Source organism: Phyllopteryx taeniolatus, chromosome 4 (genome assembly GCF_024500385.1).
Source record: "Phyllopteryx taeniolatus isolate TA_2022b chromosome 4, UOR_Ptae_1.2, whole genome shotgun sequence".
Lineage (NCBI taxonomy): Eukaryota > Metazoa > Chordata > Actinopteri > Syngnathiformes > Syngnathidae > Phyllopteryx > Phyllopteryx taeniolatus.
This window is the reverse complement of record NC_084505.1, coordinates 23,744,545-23,766,799: the sequence shown is the minus strand read 5'-3', so window position 1 is coordinate 23,766,799 and position 22,255 is coordinate 23,744,545. Positions and strand designations below refer to the sequence as shown.

The 22,255-nt window shown below is 42.0% G+C and overlaps 1 protein-coding gene and 1 long non-coding RNA gene across 2 annotated transcripts; both read right to left on the bottom strand.

The window, feature by feature from the left end:
* Nucleotides 1-1,252: 1,252 nt before the first annotated feature.
* Nucleotides 1,253-5,006, bottom strand: LOC133476845 (uncharacterized). Its single transcript, XR_009788156.1, has 3 exons — nt 3,589-5,006; nt 2,863-3,061; nt 1,253-2,456 (listed from the first exon to the last, which is right to left on the bottom strand). It is a non-coding gene; the product is annotated as an uncharacterized LOC133476845 (long non-coding RNA).
* Nucleotides 5,007-7,217: 2,211 nt separating this feature from the next.
* Nucleotides 7,218-22,251, bottom strand: aimp1a (aminoacyl tRNA synthetase complex interacting multifunctional protein 1a). The gene is made up of 7 exons (XM_061770776.1): nt 22,102-22,251; nt 18,960-19,090; nt 18,676-18,789; nt 14,061-14,222; nt 10,655-10,857; nt 10,327-10,495; nt 7,218-7,465 (listed from the first exon to the last, which is right to left on the bottom strand). Coding segments are annotated over exons 1-7 (948 nt in total). The 5' UTR covers nt 22,104-22,251; the 3' UTR covers nt 7,218-7,298.
* Between the last annotated feature and the right edge of the window lie 4 nt (nt 22,252-22,255).

Here is a 22,255-nt window from a genome sequence, read left to right as displayed (position 1 = left end):
AACAAGTGAACACAAATATGTAGCTCCATGATATGATTGTTTCAACTTTTGTTACAGGAGTTTGTTTTCTTTTCAGCTCTCGAGCCACGATGGAACGGTTCCCTTCCCGCCCAAGACTGTAAATGGTAGTCCTGCCTGTCTGATCCAAATGTTCTTCGCGAGTCTCCATGAACCACAAAGCAGTCAGCTAACTAATGAAAAGTCCCCCAAAAAATTGCTTGTATCCTTTTCAATGCTCAAGTCACAATTTTGTGTTTGTGTGCAGCCATTTATCGACATCTACTGCCTCATTCTTGTCAGAATGCACGCTACTGATGGTAAAAACAGCTGACTGCCAGAAGGTGGTTAGATAAATAAACAAAAATACACAATTCAGTGATTTTTTTTTTTTTTTTTACCTTGCAGAAGGTCTGCAGCTATGACTAAGTGTTACTAATGCAAAACAACACAAAAGTATTTGTTAGAAGAGTCATGTAGCCAAGACAATGGAAATCCTGAGTTTCTGGACTATTTCTGAACTCCACCAACAAAAAGACACCTGAAACAAGCCAGTGACTCACCCCCACTATGTGTTTGTGTGCTAACAAAGTCAAGACGCCAAGAGGGGGAAAAAACTTCAGCGATGACTGTGCCTGATTGATGCCACCAATCTTTCAGCCTATGACTTGAGCTGCTTTGAAGTCCTCTTGGCATCCAAAAGTCCCAACTTTGTCCTGTTGTGCCACTGTGAGCTTGCTATTTATTTGGTGTCTCAGAGAACCAAGTGCACCTGACTAGGGTCGCGGGCATGCTGGAGCCTATCCCAGCTGACTCAGGGTAAGAGGCGGGGTACACCCTGAACTGGTCGCCAGCCAATCGCAGGGCACATACAGTATAGACAAACAATCATTCACACTCACATGCACACCTTAGAGTCTTCGATCAACCTACCATGCAAGGTTTTGGGAATGTGGGAGGAAACCGGAGGACCTAGAGAAAACCCACGCCAAATAAGGTCAATTTAATATTAATAGCTGGTCAAACAAATGTACTAGACAAAGTGGTATCCAATTTTTAAGCGGGGTCTGGTTTCACGCGTTCAGTGGACACGCCCACTGTGTTTGAGAGCGGCTACAATGGTATGATTTTTAATGATTTTGAGACATGTTTCTATATACTTGGTGATTTTTTTTTTTTAATCATACAAATTCAAAACAAAAATACATTTCTTTTCATATATATATATATATATATATACACAAATATATTTGGATTCTAATGATAGTCCTCAGCTACCAGGTTTCTTCTCAAGGTCACGAGACACACTCTAAGTGACTCACCAAGAGAAGACAAGCAAGTACGCTCCATGACTGTTGAAAGATGAAAGACTCATCCATACATGAGAATTGGACTCTCAAACCAGGTCAGTTCTGGGAGCCATATTTGTTTAAGACTTCCATTTCTGTTTCCAGTACAACTCTCATCACTTTGATAAGAACTAGTTTGTTTAATGAGTGGACCAGATAAGCCCAAAGAAAACAGTAGGGTAATTATAAAGACATATAATACTTCCCTCTTGCCAGCATCCTCTTACACATGGCTGCTGCAGTGAATGATTCCATATGAGCCGCTTCAGATCACCTCCAATATCAATGGAAAGGAGGAGGGGGAAGGGACACTTAAAGGTCAGCTCAATTTAAAATGTTTAGCTGTTAAATGAGATGACAAAGCTTCTACTTTGAAGAGTCACTTCTGCCCGCCTGTGGCCTAAGTGGACTGTTTCAGCAGTGTCTTTTTTTGGTGGTATAGTACAATGAATTTTAGAATGCCAATTCAAATGAGCACTAAAAGTCTGGATTTGGATCATGATCAAAGGTCAGTCAGCTCCAAGAGGAAGAGGATGCCCATGGACGAGTGGCGCCGTTTCATCCCGGCGAAGGAAATTTGTTGCTCGAGTCTTATTTTCCTGGGATTTGTCCATTGGTGACAACTGTTTAGGGGCGGGAGAAGATCTCAGTTAGTAAGGATTTGTGGACCGGAGGGTTTGAAGGCTCTGTTCCAAAATCTAGCAATTGGGATGCTTGTCCTGAGCTCGGTTGAGGTGCCCTTGAGCGAGGCATTGGGATCTCAGGCTATGATATGTTGTTAATCCTTAGAGACACTTTGTGGGGTCTGTGGGTAAAAAAATACAAGATCTGTTTACAGAATGAACTACCAAGTCTGTCAAGTCACTGACAGATTGATTGTGTCGAAGGCAGAACTAAATTACACATCACATAGGAGTCCTATTAACACATTGGTAGGTGTCTGCCAATGGAGACGTCGAGGCCCTCGCAACAGGAATGATCGTCGATGAGATGGGACAGTGAGATGTTGAAAATGCCCTTCATGCCCTACTTGCATTTTCTTTCAGAGTCTGTACCATCAGGATTTGTAGATTGTAGGGGGTTTGTCTTCTGAAGTCATCCTCACCTTAGCTGCTGTCACAATGAGGAGAGCAGGGTGCTCATCAAGAGAAGTTGGGAACCAGGATGGAGTGGATATTTTGGAGGCTTCATAGAAGAGCATTGAGTAAATCAGGTAGTGATGGGCCTGGCTTTTTCCTACTGAAGTCCATAATGTTTTCAATGCCCCTCCTGATACACTGGGGTTTATTCGACTAACGGGTCTCAAATTGGGGTGCTCGTACCCCTGGGGGTTTCACAAGCCATAACTTGGTGGACCGCAAAACAATTTGTAATAAGTTACATGGTCAAATCAAATCTCATTTATAAATCAGATTTCCTACAATGTCATGCTACTCAAAGTGCTCTACACCGTTAGCCCCCTCCCGCTGCTCATCCAAAAAGACACATACATGCAGATCAAAATAAAAGTAATAACCTATGGTCGGGGGAAGTGAAGCCAGGTGAGGAAACACCATCTCAGGGAGACGTCTGCACCAAAATCAGACAACAGACCACGGCCACAGGACGCCAGCATGGAACCTCAGTCAAGAGGAGCCACACATGGCGACGGAGGACGCCATGAGGCAGGACCATGGCAGCCCCGCCCAAAGGAGAGGACTCCCTCTGAGGAAAAACTGCAAGATAATTCCAAATAATAAAATGATCGTAAATACACACAAACACATATCCATAAAATATATATCTTGTCATATGGAAAACCGGTGAAAATGACTCGGCTCATTTTGTCTGTTTTTTTTCCACGGTAATTAATGTCACTAGTTGCTTTTATCAAAAATAGTCGCTAGAGTCATTGAATTTCGCAACCAAATGTCTACGCTGCCAACAATTGCCTGTGCTGTTGTAAACTTGCCCCTCTTTCTCTGTTCGCAGCCATGTTAGTGGAAGCAGTTCAGCTAGAAACGATGGAGATGCTAGAAATGAACAATTGAGCAACCAACCGAAGCACCCAACAGCATTTGGCCACATCTGTTCATCATATCAGTTGATCTCTATCAGAGGTAAGACAATAACCACGAGATGGGCTTTAACCCTACAAAGGATACGCAGTCTAATCCAGTTCAGTTTGCTATTTTTGCCTTTAGATTTGAGGTCCTGTCACAGCAAAGTCAAGCAGACAAACTGCATGAGTGTTAGTCCACACCTTTCAAAGATGATGACAGTTGCTCCCCTCAAACAAAGTGCAGACATGTTGACGAAGCTGTATGATGTCCCACTACGCCCGTAGTATGCGTTATAGATCTCCTACAGTTGGAGCGCCTGGATCTTGTCGGTCATTGCAAAGTGTGGCGAAGCACGAGGCCACACACAGAGTATTTGAGCGCTTCTCTTTCAAGTGCAGCCAGAGCCAGTCCACCGAGGTTTGCCTTCCCCTCAGCACACTCCACCCAAAATATGTTTCTTTTTCAAACAATGCTGTTGACCATTTTCATTGTTTTTTTTTCCGTTGACCTAATACCCAATTCTTACTTGTTGTGGGGATGGTGGTTTTTCCATGATGCAAAATGTGATGAGGCACAGAATTCTGAGCTTAAATTCAACATTATTTAAAATGGTTACGGGTGGCTGCTCGTCAACTCCAGTTGTTTTTGTTTTCTTTCTAGGATTTCAGTAAGACTAATTTATCACGATGGTTTGGATATGATTCAAAATTATTGCTTTGAAAAACAGAAACAATCAGTAACAGTTTGAAGAAAATTGATAAAGACCATTAAAAGTTGAAAAGGATTGCGGGTCAGCAATGGACTATGTACTCGACGCTTCAGAGTTAGTGTCATGCTACCAGCCGGAAGTCAAATGCATAGTGGCAATGTGGGGAACGTGTTGAAACTCAAAACCGAGCATGAAACGTGGACACTGGAAACTCGTACACCTCGTAATCCCTTCCACCGGAATGCTTAATGCATTGCCGTGCATGTGGTCCATTCAAACGCTGTCTTCCACAGACAAACAATCCCTGAAGTTGATATTTTTCCTGCATCATGTATAAGAAATTCTGTAAAAGGGCACATATTACGGAGAATTGAAGTTGAATTGCTTACATACAGATAGTTGGGTCTCTGGAGTGTGTGAAGCTTGAAATTAAACCACCAAGTCAATCTGTTGTCAGCTGCCTATTTCTGAAAATGTGTGAAAGCTTGAAGCCACGAATTGCGAGGCTGGGTGAATGATCTGCCGCATTAAAGCCACAGCCAGTCACTGTATGAAACACTATGTGAAAACAAAAAGGTAAGCAGAACTGCATTGAATTTTGTTGGATGCACAGATTAGCGTTCACTAACAGGATTTAAAACATGACCTTCGGGGTATTTTGACACAATCATGTCACAGACATGTTATACTAAGGCACTTTGGGAACTGTTTTACATTGTGAGGAGATAAAAATCAATGAAAAGTGAGCATGAAAAGTCCACTTCAAATTATGCATAGCGCATACCACTCTTGAAAACCTCGGCCATTTTTGAGATTGAAGATATGAGGGACGGACCCTAAAACTATTGACAAGATTAAAGACCTGAATACAAGCAGTCGGAAGGTTTTAAGGAAAAAAATGGAGTTTGAGTTGCAACACCTGCTAAAAGAATGATTAGTTGGCTTCAAGAATGTCACTAATGAATCTTGTTAGAATTGATTATTGGTCAAATAATCAAATAATAATCACCCCCAACTATTTTTTTTTTTTTTTTTTTTTTTACAACTAATATGCATTTTATTCTTATTTGTGAAAGATGGCCCGGGATCCTTAACTGCAAATGTTAGTACTGAATGTATGGTATAAATTTGGTGTACAGAATTTGAGACAGCAAAATGCTAAATGGTTAGCAATCGTGATTAGCATGAGTGCGCTAGCGATTACCATTTTAGGTCAGAAAACACTAACTACCATTCAGCTCACTCATAAATCATGCTATGCACATTACACATCTAACAGTGCTTTAAAAATCACTTATAGGCGCTCCTCTGTCATTTTTGGCAAAGATTATCAGTGGTGCAACACTGCGTCCGTCTGCAATAAATGTCCGTCCACGTGAAACATTGGTTCCGGAGGTGCAAACATGGTTCTGGGCGGGACTTGTTTTTATTTGTTTTTATAATTTTTTATTTTAATATGGGTCACGGCGGAGCTTCGAGGCAAAAATTTTGCATCGACCAATTTTTGAAGTCGACTTAGCAGAGTTATTTGAACCCCGAACCCCCCCACCACCCCTACTTGGCTTCAGATATCAGAAATCGTATTTCTTCCTACAGCTTCATTATTGGTTGTAATTTAGAAGAAGGTTTAGGGTGACATCTGAGAAGTTCTTAGTATTCAGCTGTTGCAGCTCTGCGTTTGGTTCCTCATATTGGAATGGACAAGTTGATAAAGTGACGTTTGCTTGGACATGTAGTCTAACGTTTTTTTTTGTTACTACATTTCATACTTTAGTCCGCTTCTATGTTTTAGCATTTTGGGCTCACTTGGGGCTAGTAAGATTGAAGTCTTCCCGAGTCATCAAAGTAATAACTTAAAACCTGGTGGAAATCATACACCCGCCGCGGAGCGCTATTGGCTTTTTTTTTTTAAATTATTATTATCTTCTGGCTTCATCATCTGTCATACTAAACATAACATGGACAAATTTGCGGTCCTATGTGGTAGGGACACCATTGTCAGTGACAAATATTTTAACAGTGTGGAACTTAAAACCCTCAAAGACTCTGGCCGTAGCTGTCCCCCTCCTTCTAGACGTTCGATACCGCCAGTCTTGGAGCTGAACCGTTCTTCCAGAGGGACGATAAAGCAAAGCGAAGGACTTAAGTGGGCTGCGAGGAGGCCCAAGTTCAGTTTTTCCAGTGGAACATTCGCAGCTAGTTGCTTAAGTCCCACCTATTGGAATTTTTTTGCACTTTGTCATGCCACAAGATGGCACCAAATCCTGGTTTATAGAATGGTCTTAATTGATGTCAAAGAAACTATGTTAAAGTGAATCATCTTGACTCAAATGCAGTACTAAGATCCTTGTGTATGTTTTGCATGCAGCATGGTTATTAAAAAGCTCAAGCAGATATCTGCTAATGTTGTAGGATGCGTTTGAAATGTTTAAGTGGTTAGGATGATGGTTTGTAGTGTATTTATGGTTTACACTTATTACTACAGTATTACTATGGGCACATTTTGGGGTGGGAAGGCATCAACTGTAGTTTTTAGTTTTTGCGGCAGGGCTCTGCCCCCATTGTGACTAACTGGTCCTAAGTGTGACAACAATCTCCCAGATACTTCATAAATTTGGGTTGTGGGCTAGTGTGGCAAGATGGAACAGTTTTCTTACCAAGAAAAACATCCAATCCCAAATTCAACCTTTCCGGATTACCGTGGATGATTGATAATCTACACAGACACCAGAGCCCAAAAACCTCCATCGAGTCTTCCAAAAGCACAATTGCAAAAGATATGTTTGACAGATGTTAGCATGTCTACCTGACAGTTTGGAGGTTCTGGGGTCAAATCGCCTCCTCAAATCTCTTCGTGTGTGGAGTTTGCCATTCCAAAAACATGACTGTTAGGCTCATTGAAGACTCTAAATGGTCCATAGGTGTGAGTGTATGAGTGAAAGTACTCCACCTCTCTCCCAATGTCAGCTGGGATGGGCTCCAACTCACCCGTGATCCTAATGAGGACAGGCACTACAGAAAATGGATGTTTAAAAACAACACTGAACATCACCCTAATACGACCATACCCACTGTGAAGCATGCTTTTCTTCAGGAAGTGAACAATAGAACTCACACTAGGAAGATTGATGAAAATTTTATTGAAGCCCTTCAAACGCTTATTCACTTCCATTTGCCACCAGGGCAGCACCTCATCTTCTTTTATTTGATGCCGCTGTTGCTCATGGTCTGCGCCCGGCACACTCCCTTTCCGGCCACTTCGAACAGCGCCCCTTTGTAGGTCGCCACGCAGTCGCAGTCTGTGCGCAGGTGCGGCTGAATCTGCTCCCAGACTTTCTTCTTGGGGTTCAGCTCTCTGTCGGGCTCACCTGCAAGTGTTTAAGAGCTTTAGACTGCAGTAGCAACCCTCACATTTCCGATTCGGACATTTTAGCATTCTTAACACTTGGCTGAGCGATTGGAAACACCAGGATTCGATTGATGGGGCAAAAAATAATCAAAAAAGGACTTTGTACCTAATAAAAAACAGTCCCAACCCAAAAACAGACCACCGGGAAGGCAGTCTTCTCTTTAGTTCCTTCTATTGGGCACAAGAAATGATTTTGGGACCACTAGAAAAAACAACATGACGGATGCAGCTGTGGCTCCACCTTAAATCGAAAGCTGCACTTTGTTTTTTGTCTTAAGATCCCAGTTTGTTGTTGTTCCTGATAAATGACCGCCTAAAAGATATCAATCAGGGACATGATTGTCTCTAAGTCCTTTTAAATAAATGAACTGCATCTAAATCAAGGTACACACTTACCGACAATTGGGCCTAACTTGAGCATCCCTCGCCATCAAAGTCAGCAAAGGCTGACTTGTAGGATGTCTCTGAAAGATTATCCTGGACGATTTTCCTGTGGTGTGGGGTGTGTGAAAAGGCATTTTTTTCCCCATCTCTATCTGCTCGGAAAACAGTCTGGTCGACATTCATAATGTTAAACCTGTTTAATATTTATGATCGTAAATCCTTGTGTGTGGTCTACAACTAATTCAGCTGAGCCACAGACTCCGTGATTATGACGTGAAATGGAACAAGACTATTAGGAAGCAACCTGAAGACTGCGCTATTGCCAAGACATCGAATCTTTTTGGATCAGATCGTAACTGAACCAATACAGTCCTTGAATCGAATTGTGATATCGTGATAAAAAATGTTGCTAAAACGAATTGTTACACCCACACCTATACAGTGTACACAACTTACGATAAGGACAATAGCACACATTTGCATATTTTTTCCTGATCACCTAATGGGGTCTCTTGCATTTAAAAAAAAAAAACGATTAAGATGTTTAAAATGTGCATGATTGTACCCCACTTCGATATCAGCAACAGGCAAGCAGGTTAGCTTCCTGGAAGCAGCATTGATAAACTGGTCACAGGTCATTTAGCTGCAAACAGCAATCTTTTTCCTCTGATTATCATTGTCAGAAGATTTGAACGACAACCGTATTTTCACGACCATTAGGCGCACTTAAAAGTCTTACATTTTCTCCAAAATGGACGGGGTGCCATATAATGCGGCGCGCCTTATGCGTGAATTTGATGAGCGCTCCGCTTGACTGACTGGGAGCATTTCCTGCCGACACGCTGCTTATATAGAGGAAAGGCGGACATGACTGAGGACAGCATGCGGACGTAAAGGGGGAAGGGTGCGCGTGAAGGAGGTATATAGCGCCGGTATGTGCGTTGTGCCAAACAACATCGGTTTGGCTAAGGACCCCCGAAAATGGCACCTACGAAGAGACACGCTTACGAAGCACAGTTTAAACTGCAAGCTATCAGTTACACGGAGGAACATGGGAATGAGCAGCCGTGAGAGAATTCAAGATCAACGAATCCGTGGTTTGCAAGTGGAGGAAGCAGGAAAACGAGCTTCGCCAAGTCAAGAAGACGAAGCAGAGTTTCTGCGGAAACAAGGCGAGGAGGCCCGAGTTGAAGGACCAACTCGAGCAATGGATTAAAGAGCAAAGAACAGCCGGGAGAAGCGTCTCTACAGTCACCATTCGACTGAGGGCAATAACGCTTGCAGAAGAAATGAAAATCGAACATTTTCAAGGAGGTCCGTCTTGGTGCTTTCGTTTTATGAAACGGCGCCATCTATCCATCCGGGCAAGGACTACCATGGCGCAGCAACTTCCGGCGGATTACAAGGAAAAGCTGGCCATCTTCCGCTCCTACTGCAGTAAAAAGATTGTCGACAAACACATCCAGCCCAACCACATCACCAACATGGACGAGGTGCCGCTCACTTTCGACATCCCGGTGAACCGCACCGTAGAGAAGAACCGGACCGGCACGGTAGCGATACGCACAACGGGGCACGAGAAGTCGGCTTTTACTGTTGTGCTTGGTTGCCATGGCAATGGACAGAAACTGCCACCTATGGTGATTTTTAAGAGGAAGACGCTGCCTAAAGAAAAGTTTCCAGCCGAAGTCATTGTTAAGGCCAATCAACAGGGCTGGATAGACGAGGAGAAAATGAGAGAGTTGCTGAGTGAGGTGTACGTAAAGAGACCGGATGGTTTTCTCCACGCGTCACCGTCCCTGTTGATCTGTGACTCCATGCGCGCCCATCTCACAGCCGCTGTGAAAAACCAAGTGCAACTAAGACTGGGAGGCAACGCTGGGCGAGTTCCGCCACTATATGTGAATGGATTGTGGATGCTTGGGCTAAGGTATCTGGTTTGACTGTTGTCCGAGCTTTTGCGTTCATTTTGGATAGAGAAGATGAGGACTTTGATGGATTTGTGGATGAGGATTGATCAAAAAAATAACGTGAGTACATTGTTAAATACTTCAATAAAGTACAACCAAACTCAGTTTTGTATGTGTTAAATACAGAAATAGACCACGTAGACCTTTATTGCTCAGTGACTGTTTTTTTTTTTTGTCAATGTCTTTATGTCTCAAAAGTGTTCTCTGTCAATTGACTGTCTGTTGTCATACTAGAACGGCTCCAACTACCGGAGACAAATTCCTTGTGCGTTTTTATTTGGACATACTTAAATAAAGATGATTCTGATTCTGATTCTGGGTAACTGAGACTGCGCCTTTTAATACGGTGCACCCTATGGTCGTGAAAATACAGTAACTTGCCGTGTTGTTTCTGGCAGCCAGGAGCAAGGAAAAGTCAGAGGTGGAAAATGGAATTTTCGCTAACTAAAAGGGGGAAAAAAAGTACCTGGGAAGCCCTGGAAAGTCACTCTGTCCCCTGGCACGGCGCCGCTGGGAGGATCGAGGATTTCCACATTGTCGGGCGAGCTGGCGCACATGACCATGGCCTGAGACGTCACCCCTCTCATCTTGGCCGGCTTCAGGTTACAAAGCAGAACTGCCATGCGGTTCTGCATCTGCACCAGAGAGTGAAATACATTGTTACAGTCAATTTATTCCGAGACAGGAAAGGAAAAAAGTCAAACCCCTCACGACATTTTAATAAAGTGGAATATCACATTATGTAAGAAACTTAAGCATATTTTCCAGCAGTTCAGTTCAAAGTGAGCATGTACCTGGTCCAGAGGCACATGCTTGACCAGCCCGCTGACCACCGTTCTGGGTGAAGGCTCCCCGACGTCCACCTGCTCCACATAGAGACTATCAGCGTCCGGGTGCTTATCTGCCGTGACGATGCGTCCGACGCGCAGGTCCAGCCGAGACACATCCACCTTGGTGTCATCCTGACCAGCTGTCGCCACCCGCTGTGGCTTTTTCTCTATGCATTTTATAGACAACAACAGTTAGCATCCTCGTGGTTTTACTCCACGTAAATTCAGACTTAAAGTACAGTGGAAGCCAAACTATTTGAATTAACTAACTCCACAAGTTCCTTCTGCTTTAATTGCATCGCCACCACAAAAGGGTACCAGTGCTGTAACCATAGAACAGGAAGTAAAATGTGCCGTAAGATTTCAGATCTGTCAGCATAAGAAGGACTAACAGGCGTCTTCCGCTTCTTCTTTGGCATTTTTTTTTTTTTGACGTCACCACTGAATGGTACCTGATGGCAAAGAGGAAAAGTGTGATGATAACAGAACAGGACGTGGCACTTCATGTGAGACTAAAGCAGTTCTTCTTAAAGTGTGGTATGTGTGCCACTAGTGATATTCTGTCTCTCTCTGGCGGTAAAGAAAAGAATCACTCCCCAAGTACAGTTCAGTTTAATTTAACTTTTATCATTTCAATTTCACCCCTCCTTGAGCCGTCACCTTATCGTGGTGGAGAGGTTTGTGTGTCCCAATGATCCTAGGAGCTCAGTTGTCTGGGGCTTTATGCCCCTGGCAGGATTACCCATGACAAACAGGTCCTAGGTGAGGGACCAGACAAAGCACGGCTAAAATACCCCTTATGACGATGACAAACTACGGACTCAGTTTTCCCTTGCCCGGACGCGGGTCACCGGGGCCCCCCTCTGGAGCCAGGCCTGGAGGTGGGGCTCAAAGGCGAGCGCCTGGTGGCCGGGCCTGCACCCATGGGGCGTGGCCGGGCACACCCCGAAAGGGTAACGTGGGTCCCCCTTCACATGGGCTCACCACCTGTGGGAGGGGCCATAGGGGTCGGGTGCAGTGCGAGCTGGGTAGTGGCCGAAGGCAGGGACTTTGGCGATCAGATCCACGGCTACAAAAGCTGGCTTTAGGGACGTGGAATGTCACCTCTCTGGCAGGGAAGGATTCCGGGCTGGTGTGTGAGGTTGAGAAGTTCCTACAAGATATAGTCGGACTCGCCTCCACACACAGCTTGGGCTCTGGTACCAGTCCGCTTGAGACGGATTGGACTCTCTTCCACTCAGGAGTTGCCCACGGTGAGAGGCGCCGAGCAGGTGTGGGTATACTTATTGCCCCCCGGCTCGACGTCTGTACATTGGGGTTCACCCCGGTGGACGAGAGGGTAGCCTCCCTTCGCCTTCAGGTGGGGGGATGGGTCCTGGCTGTTGTTTGTGGCTATGCACTGAAGAGCAGTTCAGAGTACCCACCCTTTTTGGAGTCCTTGGAGGGGGTGCTAGAGAGCGCTCCCGCTCGGGACTCCATCGTTCTGCTGGGGGACTTCAATGCTCACGTGGGCAATGACAGCTAATGCTACTGCCCCTGTGACCCGACCTCTGATAAGCGGTAGAAAATGGATGGATGGATGAGAGTAAAGCTCTGAACATCTAAAGGGTAAATTCACGTTTTGAAACATCTTTTTTGTGATGTCACACAGTAAGGAAACAATGGCAAAGAGAACTGCGATGCTAACCATAAAACAGAAAGTGGCACTTGTTGTGTGCCTTGAGGCCTGTGAGCATCTACAAATAATCATTTCAGCAAGTGTGTTTCTTTTTGTGAGGCCACCACAAATGGGTACAAGAGAAGTGTTATGATAACTGAACAGGAAGTAAAAGTTTCCATTTAGCAAAGCCTTTGGTTGCTCAGGATAGTATACATAAATAGTATACTGTATATCGATCGATCCATTTTCCATACCGCTTAACCTCATTCGGGTCACGAGTCAGCTGGAGCCTATCCCAGCTGAGTTTAAGCTAGAGCAGGGCACTACCAAGACTGTTTGTCAGCCAATCACAGGGCACAACATAGACAAAGCACTCTGTCACAATAACCCCGATGAATAATTTAGTGTTCAATTAGCCTTCCATGCTCCGGAATGTGGGAGGAAGTCGGAGTACCCAGCGAAAACCGACATGACCACAGTGAGAACATGCAAACTGCACACAGCAGTGGCCTTCCTGTAAGGTGTTTGCATGTTCTCTCGGTGCTTGAGCAGATTCAAACCTTGAACCTCAGAACTGTGAGGCAGATGTGCTCACCACTCACTCACTCACATTGCTGCCATAAGCAATACAATTAACTACCAATTACATAAAAAATATTACCAAGCAGATACTAATGTATACAATTATATGCTACACAAACATAATAATTCCAGCTATAAAACATGTTTCCAATAACAGTATCTCTGCACAAACACCTTTGGGTTCCCTTACAGTGTCTTTTGTTTGGCATCTTCACACTTCAAAATGTGATCAGTTTTACTTTAGTCTTATTAACTGATTATCACACTTGTGTTCCAGTACGGAGTTAAATGCTACGTCCAAAAAAAAAAGAAAAAAAGAGGGGAAAAAAACATCACCTGTATAGTTAAGAACGTTATTATGAGTCATGCCTGAAACAAATGAACTCACTTGTTATGGAAAATCTATCTTTAGAACATCATGGAACACATTGTATTCTACTTTGAAGGGTCCACTGTATTCACAACATGTTTGAGACAGAAGCATCTGTGAGTGTTTTCATGCTAGTTTAACCAAAAATGTGCGGCACGAGTTTCTAGGAACCGTTTGTTTGAAAGCGTTTGAAGAGGTTCACCGAAGAAGCGACTCTCTTATTTAATAAAAAAAGGGAGGAATCTGTCCGGAATAAGCTCTCAAACTCTTCCAATTAATGAAGAATGCCACCGATGCCCGCCCCGAGGATGTGCCTTGCATTTCACATGAAAAGCTGAAAAGGAATTAGACGCTACCAGCTGATGTGGAGGACCTCTGCAGATTAATGAAACTCAGCTGCGGCTTTCTTCGTAACACGAACTTATTTAAAAGGCTGCAAATGCAATAACCTCACCACGGGTTTATGACGATGATTGGGTTGGGAGCATTGCACAAAAGACAACCCATCAACACTTGATAAGAGAAATGTGAACATCCCGAGACGAAATGCATGTTTTTGATCTGACCGACTGCTTTTAAAAGAGTTGAAATGTCAGTTTTAATAGCTTCAATTCAGCGAGCACACAAACAAACAACCAACCAATGGAATCCACAGCTCGCGAGGTGTGATGTGACGGACAGACACACCAGTCAATGTTCGTGTCACAACTTCAAACGGATTAATAATGAGAGTAATGTTGATGTGCGCCTTCAGTCACCTTTTTTCTCTGGGTTCTTTTTATTCTTGCTGTCGTCTTTGTGGGGAGGACTCTCGACAGTGGTGGCGGCGTGGGTGACAAAGGGTGCGGGACCACCGGTTTGGGGTGGGGTGGCATTGGACTTCACAGAGTCTTCCACTGACGGCGTGGGAACGTCTCGCACTGTGGGAAAAGGAAAGAAGTAGATTTCATGACAAATCGTTCCAAGTGTCAATGAAAACTTTGCAGTGCATTTTTCCCCTTGAGACCATTTACTATTGAAATAATTAGGGATGGGAGAGTACCATTACCAAGTATCGGTATCACGGCGATACCGGTCTTATTTCAATATATCAGGTACTCGTGAAGTAGTTGGCGCTACACTGCCGCGGTTTGACACAACTGCTTTGGAAGCTTTTGAAACTGTTTGAAGAGCTGACCAAGCAAGTGAGCTCCACGGATTACTGTAATTTCTCATGTATAATGCGCACCCATGTATAATACGCACCCCCAAAGTTGACCTCAAAATTCTGGAAAACCCTTCTACCTATGTATAAAGCATTTTTACAATGCATGATTTTGCTTCTACCCATATGATCAAAACCTGAAGTATCTGTATTTTGTTAGCTTTTTCAAATAATTATTTTGAAGATAAGGACTTTATTTGAGCACGTAATACTTTTTTTATTTACTTGCTCTTATTTTGAATTTCACAGCCCTACTTTTATTTAGTAAACGAGAAAACACACAGTTGTGCTCATATGTTTGATTACCCAGGCAAAATGTTTAAGATGGGTACAATTCTTTAATGAAAACATGAAGGGCCAGGCAAAACACTTAATTTTATTTTAATGGGATTCAAATTCAACTGTCAAGCATTTCAGAAAAGCATTATCATTAAACAAAACATAACCATAAAGAAATGAATGATGGTTTTTGTTCAGTCATCAGTCATATTTAATAAATAAATAAATAAATTTTATAAAATATTTCACAAATTCCGCCTGGGTATGTAAACTTATGAGCACAACGGTACATATATGCAGTCATATGTACCCCTGTCATATTGGAATGAAAGTGTAGGCTACACCTTTTTCATAACCTCGAGGTGGCGGCCTACATTTATAAAAATGTGAAAGTTTTTTTCCATTTTCCCCTATACCCATGTATAATGCGCACGATTGGCTTTTGACAATTTTTTGGGGGAAAAAATTTGCATTATACATGAGAAATTACGGTAATCAGTGGCAGATGTGATACCTGCTATCACCACTTTTCTGAGAGTTTGGGAGGATTATAGGGTCGAATCGATGAAGAACACCTTGCTACAAGCTGCAAGGTAGCGCTTGGCTGACATCGAGAGAAATTCACTTGACAGCTTTGCAGCAGTAATCAATCCAAGGTAACTAGCCTAGTAATTCAAATGTTAGAAATTATTTACAGAGGTGGGTACAGTAGCCATAATTGTACTCAAGTTAGTGTTTTGTTACTTTAGAACAATATTACATAAGTAAAAGTAAAAAGTAGTCATCCAAATAATTTAGTAAATATTAATACATTTGGACCTTTAAATGAAAATTCAGGGAGAGCTAACAGTTAAGCTTTTTTTTATTTTGCAGTTCAGTTTATTTCTAACAAATACTAAAACTTGAAGAGTTGTTCAGTTTATTTTGCATTTTTGTTAATTCGTTATAAACAAACCCTAAAATCACACTAGGGAGAGTTGTTTGTGTTTTATATTTAACTTTTATTAATTGATTACAAATCACAAAGAGTTGTTTTATGTAGGATTTCAATTTTTTATTGCAGTGACTGTGCTGCCTTTTTCAAAAATAAAGGTCTTTGTTCGAAATTATCGGTCAGTGTTCATTGAAATTTTATGTATTTAAAGTACAAGTGGTAATTGGTATTGGTCTCTGTATTTATCGGTATCGGTGATGCTCATACAGGTATCGGTCTGAAAAGAAGTGGTATCGAACATTCCGAGAAATAATTAATTCCAGGGTCAAGCTGTCGCAGTCACAAAACCATTGAAGGGGACAAAAAAGGGAAAAAAACAACCCTTAATGAATGAACCCTGGGAGGAAAAAAAAACTCGTCACCACAAATGATTTTGATAAAGCCAATGAATGGAATGATTTATTTATTTTTTTTAGATGTGACTCATGCAACTCTTCCCTGCCTACATCTGAGCAGGTCATGAACTCTCTCTTGGATGAACCATCAAACAATGTGAAAATTGTCCCCATACTCGTCCAGTCTGTTTTTAGGTCTTGGTAGTTCTATGGGACCGAATCGTTCATTGAAACACTCCTTCTGCAAACTGTCTGATGCTTGGTGCCCCATCTTTCAGCGGTCAGATGTTAGTCATGCTGCTCCTGTACTGTGGAAAAGTTCTATTGTCATTCAATTTCCAATGGTGTCACACTCCAGCAAGAATAATGATTTCAGACCTGTGGCATTAACGTGTTGTTATGAAGTATTTTGAGAGAGTGATTGATGACACCTCCGGTGATACCCCATCTGAAATGTCCTCTTTCAATTCTTGATGTGAAATGAACTCTCGCTGTCTTAAAACCAGGACCAAAACTAAAGAAATTATCTTTGATCCTTAAGTAGTAAGACGGGACGACACGATAATAACCGGTGACAAGTCAAATTGACCAGGTCGATTCGTATAAATATCTCTTGAGATGGAATTGTCCTACCATGTGCAAAACTGTCTCCAACACTGCACTTAATTTGCAGACCGAGTCCAGCTGTTTTGTGTGTGCAAAGAAAATCATGACAATAATGCTGTCACGGAGAGTCTGATCAGATGTAGCATGGCAGTATGGTTTGGCTCACTCACGGGTAGGGGGGGAATAAATAAATAAATCCTTCCCTATAGTCAATATTTGATAAATAAGTTTTTAAAAAAAAGTAGTCAACCTGGCTGACAGAATATTAGAGGATCCTTCTAATGATCTGTACTCTGAGTACGAGTTATTACCATCCACGAGATGTTACAGAGCGATCAGCTACAAAAGCCTGCACTATAAACTCTCCTTCCTCCCAACATCTACCTCACTATTAAACAAACAACGAGGCCCTAATTAATTTGTTTCATGGAGAGATTTGATCAGCATCATCTGATATTTTATTTACTGCCTCAAGTTTATTGGTTTTACTGTTTTTACTCTATTGAACTGCTGTAATATACAGTAGTACCTACTGCCTAGGTCATATTTTACTAGATGGATTTCTGTTGATGTTCATTTATTATTATAATAACAACAATAATTATCAACTGATTATTGTTGTTTATTTGGTATAGTTTAATGTCAAGAAAACCAAATATACAACAATTAACAATATCACACGAAAGCGTGTGGCATTATACTCACCAACCTTTTTGAAACTGAGAGCTACTTCTTGAGTAATGACGAATGCGAAAGGTTACGACCGGTAGTCTGATAAACCGTAATTTCTCTTGTAGTCTGATCCCGGGCATTACGTGTTGTCTGTCTCAGACGTGTTGTCTGTTCCACACCGCCGACATACATACATACATACATACATATACATATATATTTTTTTTAATAACTTTATTGGCCGTCAGATATTTACAGGACTACGTCAAAAGACACGCGACGAGGCTAAAAATAAACTAGCTTTTGGATTCAAATATACTGTGCACGCGGCAACGTGGAGTAAATGTCTTTAGCGGAGCCGATCAATGACGTCATTGATCGGATTGGCAAATTATGACATTAAAGCCGATCAGCATAAAATGTTAATTATCGGCCGATACCGATAAGGCCGATAAAATCGGTGTAGTCTAATCAAACCATGAAGGATTATCTGTATTTTGTTAGATTTTTCAAAGAATTATTCTCAAGTTTAGCACTTTTATTTGAACGCGTAATACTTTTAACTTTATTTACTCTTATTTTGAAATTCACAGCCCTACTTTTGCTCATATGTTTGATTACCCAGGCAGAATTTGTAAGATGGGTACAATTCTTTAAAGAAAACATGAAAACATTTTATTTAAAATAAAATTTAATGTTTAATTTTATTTTAATGGGATTCAAATTAAACTGTCAAGCATTTCAGAAAAGCATTATCATTAAACAGAACATAACCATAAAGAAATTAATGATGGTTGTTGTTCAGTCATCAGTCATATTTAAAAAATAAAAAATTATTTCACAAATTCTGACAGGGAATGTAAACTTAAGAGCACAGCTGTACATATATGCAGTCATACGTACCCCATTATACACGAGAAATTACGGTAAACTCCTGAGGCTGCTTAAGGTTCAACGCAAATGCCTTAATTCGATTCAATGCAAAGGCGAAAAGCAGAAATCAAAGGATTTGCACAATTTTATGTTAAACAATGGCGTTAAAATAATTGTTGATTATTTAACCATTGATTAGTTGTTGAATCATGGATTAATTGTTCTTAAGATTGCGCAGGAGAACCAAATGTTGAGGCTGCTACGTGTATTCCCGAAACTTTACATTAAATTAAAAAAAGATTACTTTTATCCTCTGGTGCATAGCCGTGTGGTGCTATGCACCAGAGGGTTAAATGTCCCTCACTGTGCGTTCTACAGTAGATGAACAGTCAGACTAAGGGTGGCTTTACCTCCCCTCCTCTTCTCTTTGTCCAGCAGCTGTTTTTTCAGGTCTTCTATGTCCTGCTTCAGCTTGGCGTTTTCCACCAGCAGTTTCTTCTCCTCTCTGACACTGGCCTGGACGCCTACAAGGAAGAAAACTTTTATTAAAGTCTCTTAAAACGGCACAAAACCTCGGAATTTTAGGAAGTGCTCCTCCACTAAAGCAAACATACTAGTGTGAAATATAGCGAAGGCTTGGCACTCAACTCGGCTATGATATGGCTTAATATCCTGTATATTTAAAAGGATTTACTGGCTTTCTCTTTCAGCAGCTGGACTTGCTGTTTGAGGTACTCGATGATCTGGTCAGCCTCTGCGGCTCGCTGCTCCAGCCTCGCCAAGGGGTTTGGACTCGACATTTTGAACAAGGAGCGAGCTACAAACCTGAAAAATAAATGGCATTCGCAAATTACAGATTTGTTTTTGGAACCAATCCTCCATTACTAAACTGAAAATCTCATCTATTCAATTTTTGTGCTCAGGTTAAAGTAATACAAAATATTTTGGCGCCATCTACTGGATTCTTGGTGTTATCCTTAGGTTTGATTAATTGATGCCGTTTTTTTTTTGTCTGTGTATGAGATGCCCTGTTTTGTTGGTACCCCTTGAATGCACATCCAAAGTCAAACGGAGTATGTTTTTGCTTCTCTCCCACGACGGCAGTCTCTGGCCCAGGGACACAACAACGCCATGCACGCTGGAGGGGATACAAACCGGCGACCCTTCGGTTGCAGGGCATATTCTTACCCTCTGTATCACGCCGCCACCTAATAGACCATGTAGTCTACTCTGCCATTACAATTTGCCTGTATTCCCGAACAGACTTTGTGTGTAAATGCCAAAAATTAATTCAATGGCCCATATTTGTCGCGCTAGTATGCAAATGTGTTTGCCCACATCAGTTTTTGTTAGAATGTTATTTGGGATAGGATGCCAACTACTACTGATGAGCCTCATGTGAAGGTGATTTGTGTTGGATAAATTTTTTTCTGCATACATTTGTATATATAGCATGGGTTAACATGCTATAGATGCATGTTGATGCTTTATGATCCTCTCTATTTTGAGTGCTGTGCTGCCATGTCGGGGCATATATATATATATATATATATATATACACACACACACACACATATATATACACACACACACACACACACACTCTGGACTACTCGCCAATCGCACGCCGCACATAGGCAAACAAACAAACACATTGACACCTTATACAGTCTTGTATAAACCTAATAATGTGGGAGGAAGACAGATGACCCAGAGAAAATGCACGCAAGCACGTCGACAACATTTGTGGGTAAAATGTTTTGGGCATTTTTATAACAGTTCTTCTGAGAATATATTCGTTTTTTAAGAATTACTTGACTGAATGCATGTACACATCTGACAGATTGTCCTATAAACATTATAGCTGTTGTCCAATGAGGGATTTGGTGAAAATAAAATCTACCAACCAGTTAACATGTAGAAAAGTTGCAATTTTGTTACAAGTTTTTCACCAAAATGAAAAGAAATACGATAAGCAAGGAAAAAAGTACACACACCATTTGCTTTACTGGGCCACATAATGATGCGGTAGGCTGGATCTGGCTCTCTGGCTTTGGGTTTAGTGCGCTTTAGTACTTTAAACCAATCGTGCAGTACCAAAAAGCGACACGGAGCCTCAAGCCAGGTCCTAGACTCACTGCAGACTGTCAATTGGTCGAGTTTCATCACTTCAACGTAACACTATGACTCATTTTGTTACCCATCATTTCTTTTGCTTGTGTAAATAGCAACAGCATACCTGCTGACCTTGCCCTTGCCTATTGGCTGGATGCCTGAAGTGAGAAAAAGGTGACCTCTGTCCAGAAGGCGCAGCAAAAGATAAACAATTAACCAGTCAATCCCAAATGACACTCAACAAATGGATGACAGCAAACCTGAATTTTAATCTCCCTGAAGTCATTTACTGGGATGACAAAAAAATCAGTACTTTATGATTTGGAACTTAGGTTAAAATAATAATAATAATAATAATAATGTTTAGAGCTGGCGGCACGGTGGACGACTGGTTAGAGCGTGAGCCTCACAGTTCTGAGGATCCGGGTTCAATACCCGGCCCCGCCTGTGTGGAGTTTGCATGTTCTCCCCGTGCCTGAGTGGGTTTTCTCCGGGCACTCCGGTTTCCTCCCACATCCCAAAAACATGCATTATTTGGAGACTCGAAATTGCCCGTAGGTGTGAATGTGAGTGCGGATGGTTGTTTGTTTCTATGTGCCCTGCGATTGGCTGGCAACCAGTTCAGGGTGTACCCCGCCTCCTGCCCGATGACAGCTGGGATAGGCTCCAGCACGCCCGCGACCCTAGTGAGGAGAAGCGGCTCTGAAAATGGATGGATGGATGGATGTTTAGAGCTGGCTCAAGATGGAAAAAAAGATTGTTGAATGATGAGGAAAATTAGAAACATTTAAACGCTGGGGTTGATTGGGAGGGGGGGGGGAGAGAGACAACTAAATCGGGATCAAAGAGTTGTTTTCTTGATTTAATTTAAACAGGGCCAGCGGGGCTCGCCACATTTAAGGCGGAACATTTAAACAAGTCATGGTACACAACCGGCATAGAAGCACATATGGATCAATTCAGAATCAGAATCATCTTTATTTGCCAAGTATGTCCAAAAAACACACAACGAATTTGTCTCCGGTAGTTGGAGCCGCTCTAGTACGACAACAGACGGTCAATTGACAGGGAACACATTTGAGACAAAGACATTGACAAAAAAATAGTCACTGAGCAATAAAGGGTTAATAGTTATCTGGTAATGCCGGTACATTTTTACATTTTACTACTTTTGTTACTCACCTCATTCCATCTCTAAATATAAACACAGAGGGGATTTTTTTAAACGAGTTCAAGGGGGAGTGTTTGCATCTTGTGCCCCATTACGACGAAAACAAAAGTGCCGTTATAGCGCCACCTTGAGTCTTTAAAGGTAACCGCACACTAAAAATACCCATACAAGCACCCCTTTAATGGTTAGAACGTTTATACAGGCTTGACCATATTAGTCATATTCTTCAAAATACCCAAATCTTTAATTTTTTTATGACAGTGTGTATGCTAACAACACTGAGAGTGTTGTCAACATGAAATCATGTAAGACCTCAAAGGGAACTTTGCGATGCTAGCTAAAATTTGCTCTTTTAATAGGCAAATCAGGGAATTAATACAAATAGGCAACTTACTGCAGAAAAGGAGATATTAAAATAGCTAGCTGTCACTAATAGCACCAGAATTGCTCGAAAGACGTGGCGATCAAAACATTTATTCGTAGCTGGCCTTGCTAGTAGGACTGTTTTAACATAAAAAGGGACGGAAACATAAAAATAGATGAAACTTACATGAACTTTCTGCAATCACCTTTACACGTTTCCTCGAGCGTCGACGAGGGTTTGCCACTTGCTTACTATAGCTAGGATAACACTAATTTAGTACAGGCGGGCGCAAGGGTACTAAATTTGGCCCAACGTTTATAGATGTGGAACACATGTGGAC

What these genes read in the sequence shown, in the direction of transcription:
- aimp1a (XM_061770776.1), bottom strand. An exon ending in GCTGCTGAAAGAGAAAGCCA is followed by an intron (nt 18,790 to 18,959) that starts GTAAATCCTTTT and finishes TCTTCCTTGTAG; the next exon opens with GCGTCCAGGCCAGTGTCAGA. An exon ending in AAAGAACCCAGAGAAAAAAG is followed by an intron (nt 10,858 to 14,060) that starts GTGACTGAAGGC and finishes TAAAATGCATAG; the next exon opens with AGAAAAAGCCACAGCGGGTG.